We start from the raw sequence: 6,000 nt of genomic DNA on the forward strand, positions 1-6,000 counted from the left end.
AGTCATTTTGCCCCATTAAGAACGATCTCTGATAACATATTAGCTATGAAAGACAACACAAATGATATCAATAGAAATGTCCTGAGGCACAGAATTGGAAAATGAAGCAAGGAACTGACATTATAGTTCTGTTATATTTCTTTCATGAAATCTTTAAATAGTGTTGCTATATTAGCTAAATTTGTGGTTCAGCTGAGCTTGTAAATAGAGTATTCTAAAAAGAGAACTTTTTCCCTTTAAGATAGTACAGTCTAAAAGGAAGAAATGCTGATAAATGAATAAATAAATTAGTTAATTAAAGCAAATAAACTATATTGTATAGAGAAAATAAACATGTCACTTTGTTTGGAGACCATACAAGGAAATCAATGGTTGGCACATTTAACTTAAAAGGTATAAGAGGGTATGGAGATCTACTCTAAGAGAAAGTAATAATTTCCAATATTTTGTAACTTACTATATGCTTAAAATTAGACTGTGCAGAAAAAAAAAAAATCAAGTTAAATAATGTAGAAAATCATTTGGCCAGCAAAAATTTTTTCTGATTTAAAGCAGTTAGATATACTTAAACTTTCTCCCTAGGGATAGTCATCTCTTAAAGTGATAGTTATCAAATTTGTATATTTTTAACAGATTTCTTTTTAGTTTTTATAAACTACATGAAAATATTTTATATTTTACTTAATCTCCTCAGAAAGAGAGGCAACAGGATTCAGTGGATACTAGTGGCAACTCCAAACTCAAGAGCAAGAACCTAAACCTCACATTCATGAATAAGGCAGGTGTTCATGCAATAACCACATGGAAAGTTTGAGGATTGATTTGGAGAGCATGGGCTCTATGTCAAAGTGGCAGCTGCTACACAGTTTGGATTGCAGCTATTCAGGGATGTGAGCCCAGCACTGCTACACCTTCATATTTTTTATGAGAAGCTAGAAATCTGGATTTTCATGTGAAAATTTCATTTTTAATCTCTGACTTAGAGGAAAGCTAGAAAGTCCAACTCTATCAGCAAGAGTCAATATCACACTTGTTAAAGAAAATTTGCACTTAAGATAAGACTAAATTCTTCTTTTTTTTTTTTAATGCCTACAGCACTTGGTATTTCTAGATGGCCTCGTCGAGACTCAATTCTTAAGCAAAACAAATGAAATTCTAATGATAGAGAATTCTAATGAGTAGAGAAATCCATTAGTGGAGTGGTAAAAATCATCTGAATTAAGTATTCTTTATGTTATTGACAAATTACCACATGAATGGCTTTCTTTGCCTATGCCTTTAGCAGCTATAAATATACTATAAGAATAAGAAATATTCTTACTTTTGGCATACTTGTTTTAGATAGTGATTTCACATATTCCTATCATTATTGTACAGTTTGGGGCAAAGAAAAATTTGTAGCAGAAAGATACAAATTAATCTTTCCGAAGAAGCTATTTCTCCTGACAACTAAAGATATGCTATAACTAACTGTATGTGGTTTCTCTAGTCTGTGTAATAGTCACTTCAGTTTTAATCATTTGATTTTATGCCATTTCCACTGCAGACTGGCAAGGAAAAAAAAAAAACTGTTAAGGTGAGCGATTCACAGCTTTCTATCTTGTCATAAAAACTTAAGTTATACCTAATCATATCAAATACTAAATATAAATAAACTCTGACAATTAGACTCAAACATTAAAACAGAAGTCAAGATTCTCTTGGATCTTGGGATAGGTTGAGAGACGAAGAGGGTAAAACTGAAAATAGGTGCCTCACAACTTTTTAACCATGACTGGGTTACAATCACACTTTTGCTTCCTTGCTAATTCCAAATTTTAAGGGCTAGGAATCATCAATCTCTTTTACTTCCTGATCTATAAACTGAAACTTTAAATTCTCTAAAAGAAATTTATTTTTAAATCCCAAGGGGGAAAAAACTAATCTGGGTAATGCATGAAATGACTAAAAACAGAATTTTAGGCTTTCTCTAATTTAGCTATCCTTGAGATAGTTTTTTTCTTTACATTAGTTATACCTGTATCTTTTACTTTCTTTGATTTGGTGTGATGTGACAAATTTAGAGTATCACTAGGAAAATTCAAACAAAATAAAATTTATGATTATATATATATACATGCATGTATCCATGAATAGTGTTTTGTGAATTCTAGTTGTGAGATATTCCTATGGCTTTAATGCATATCTGCTGTATCCAGAATGAATACTATGAAATCATCATGGGAATGTCATACCTGTTTTAAAAGTGTGTAGTTGGAGCCATCAGTACTAATTTTCCTTATCTCATGATGATCAGCAAGAATTAGAAAAGGTTCTTCATCTAAATACCAAGACAAAAAAAAAATATTAGGTTTTTTGTATGTACGTTTCTCAGTTTAGTTTCAACATCAATATGAATTCAAATGCAGAGCTCTAGTAGTTTAATGGTTAAAAAGTTCATACTGAGTACTTCAGTTGATAATAAGATGAAAAGACAACAGATACCCAGACAGTACAAAAAAGTCAAGATAATTCTAAAAGTAAACTCTCTCTCTCCCTCAGTTTTCTTGAATATTCTGTTATTTTAAATTAGTAGAAGTACTTGCTGTTATAATATAATTATTTCTTGATAATGAAATAATTATGCTATCAAAATAACTGGTGAAAACCAAGAGTACCATTGCCTACATGTACTATTTTCATCTGCCTAGAGACTTTTAAATACTTTCTGAAGTATAGGATCTATAATCTTTGTTTATTAATTTTAACTTTACTCATAAGTCTGTTTTTAATAGTCTTTATTTTCTTGTTTATTCAATATGTTTTATTATCTCATTTCTCTAGAATCTAGGAAAGATAAGAATTTGACCATGCTCCATATATATGAAGATCCTCTAACCCTTTAGATTGTTTTATTCAGAACTTATTTGAACATAAAATGGATTCTTTGATAAAAGATATTTAGAAAGTTTTGTATAGTATATTTATTCAACTATGAATAATTTGTATAGTATATTATTCAACTATGAATAATTTAAGGTTGATTTGACCACATTCTTGATTGTTATAATCCTAGATCAATTCAGTAAAAATTTTGGTCAAATTCTTTCTAAATATCTTTGTTTCTAAGATATATTCATATACTTAGTTGCCAGGTAAACAAATTTAATGTTAACATAATTTAGAAAAAAAGCAATGAAAAAAAAGTTATTTTATGTTATTTAATGTAAATTTTATTGCAAATCATTTATAATTATAGAGATTTTGTATGTTTAATTTATGTTTAAAATTATTACTTTCTTCCTCTTATCATTTAGTCCCACAGTAAATATATAATATATAGGGTAACATGTTTTAGCATACTTTATGTCAGGGATTAGAAACATGTGTCACGCATGCTGGATATCCCTTTCCATAAGCAGTAGAAGTGATTTCAATTAATCATTCCAGTCTTTCTGTGGAGGCTAAATGGAGACTCATAACCCTATTCAACAGAGTTAGCTCTCATTGAGGATGCCTTGCCATTCCTATATCCCAAATATAGTTCTACATTTGTTAACATAAAATTAATCAGACATGTTCTACCTCAATGGGTAAGCAATTTGTTTCTTTACAATTTAAATGTAAGATTTTAAACCGTAAATTCTTAGAAGAAAACATAGGAAAAAAGATTCTTGGTAAAGCTCTTGGTAACAGTTTTTTGAGTATGACATAAAAAGCGCAAGCATCAAAGAAAAAAATAAATATGTGAGATTACATGAAACTAAAAAGGTTCTGCACAACAACAAAAAAAAACAATTGATATAATAAAAAGGTAACCTATGGAAAAAAAATAGTTGCAAATCATGTCTGATATGGGATTAATATTCAAAACATATAAAGAACTGGTAAAAATAAATTATAAAAATAATTTTGATAAAAAAAAGTCAGAGGAAATGAATAGACATTTTTGAAAAAAAGACATACAAATGGCCAACAGGTATATGAAAAGATGCTCAAGAGCTCTTATCATTAGAGAAATGCAAATCCAAACCACAATGCTAAAATCGCTATCATCAAAAAGACCAGAGATAACAAGTGTTGGCAAGTATGTGGAGAAAAGAGAACTCTGTGGTTATTGGTAGGAATGTATATGATGCAACCAGTATGGAAAACAATATGGAGTTTCCTTAAAAAGTTAAAAATAGAACTACCATATGATCCAGCAATCTCGCTTTTTGGTATATGTCCAAAAAAAAATGAAAACCAGGGTATCAAAGATGTATCTGCACCCTAACAGTTATTACAGCATTATTCACAAGAGTAAATATATGGAAACAACCTACATGTCAATAAATGAATGGCTAACAAAGATATGATTATATATATATACACACATACATACATAACACATGCACATACACACACAGAGATGTGCTATATACACACACACAATGGAATATTATTCAGCCATGAGAAGAACATCTTGACATTTTGTGACAACACAAACGGTCTTTGGAGACATTACACTAAGTGAAGTAAGTCAGACAGAGAGACAAATACTCTATGATATCACTTATACATAGAATCTAAAAAAAAAAAAAGAAGAAAATTAACTCATAGAAACAGAGAGTAGAATGGTGGTTACCAGGGTCTGAGGAGTGGTAAAAATGAGAGATGTTGATTAAAAAATACAAACTTCCACTTAGAAGTTCTAGGCGTCCAATGCATAGCATTCTGATTATAGAAAGCAATACTGTACTATATACTTGAAAGTTACTAAGAGAGTAGATCTTAAATGTTCTCACCACATAAAAAGAAATGATAATTATGTGAAGCGATGGAGGTCTTAGCTAACTGTACGATGATGATCTTATGGCAATATGTAAGTGTATCAAATCAAAACATTATACACAATGTTCTTTATTGTGTAACTTAAAGTTACACAATGTTATTAGACAATTATATCTCAATAAATTTGGGGAAAAACTAACCTTACTTTAGCAAAATATGTATGCTTCAGGAACACTTAATTTTTTATATCAAAACTACTATTTGTTTCTAATTGATATTGTTAATGGGAAACAACAGCATGAATATATGATACAATAAGACTCAAATTGTAATCATTAGCATTCATCTCCTTTACACAATCTTTTATGAAAAGTTTATAGTAATGGAAACTGACTGGTTTTGAGATTTCTAACTCTTCTTATCCCATGTCTCTAAATGCATAATGTAGTAACTAGTAAGCTGGCCAAAAGCAGATTGGTTGGCAAATAAAACAATTCCATATAATATACAAATTGATTCAGGAATGAATATTTCAAAAATAAAGTAAAATAAAATAAAAATTGAAAGGGGATTTTCTTGCTATAATGTACAAAATTTTAATCAGTTAAAAAACTAATTTTTAAATTCTTATCCCTAGTATTTGTTTTATGAAAGTAGATGAGAACACATCAAATGTTTTAAATGTTGTCACCAATATGCATACATATATATACATATATGCATATATATGCATACACACATACATATGTGTATGTATGTATATATATACACACATATGTGTGTGTGTGTGTGTGTGTGTGTGTATATGTATATGCAACTGGCAATGCTATTTTATTCATTATATTTAAAAGCAAAGTAAGAGATATGGAGACAGCTTATGTACCACTTTTTGTCCATTTTAACAGTTATTATTATATATTTCTTTGTATCATTTTAATATGTGTGATAACGTCTCCTAATAAATTACAATATTTTTTTGTTATGGGCCATGTCTTATTGAATTTTCTAATTTACAAAGTCAATTACACAATTTGAAACAAATAGAATTTTAATAATATTTGCCTAATCACTGGAAGATTTAAAATAATCTTATAATAGCTGATTTATTGTTGTCATCATTATTATTGTTATTATTGTTGACCCGTTGTTCTCCTTGGCATGAATATATGATATGTGTGATGTACATGAGAACGAAAAACTATTAGAACACTGTTACAATAGGCTCTTTAATAGTCTAGGCCAAACATG

The 6,000-nt window shown here is 29.3% G+C and overlaps 1 protein-coding gene across 1 annotated transcript in view; it reads right to left on the minus strand.

The window, feature by feature from the left end:
• The window catches only part of LRP1B (LDL receptor related protein 1B), a 1,653,662-nt gene that overhangs the window by 211,652 nt on the left and 1,436,010 nt on the right, over positions 1 to 6,000 (minus strand). The window contains exon 57 of the mRNA XM_006921044.1: positions 2,235 to 2,320. Coding sequence (XP_006921106.1) covers positions 2,235 to 2,320 — 86 coding nt within the window. The remainder of the gene's footprint in view (positions 1 to 2,234; positions 2,321 to 6,000) is intronic.

Source organism: Pteropus alecto, unplaced genomic scaffold (genome assembly GCF_000325575.1).
Source record: "Pteropus alecto unplaced genomic scaffold, ASM32557v1 scaffold3, whole genome shotgun sequence".
Classification (NCBI taxonomy): Eukaryota; Metazoa; Chordata; class Mammalia; order Chiroptera; family Pteropodidae; genus Pteropus; species Pteropus alecto.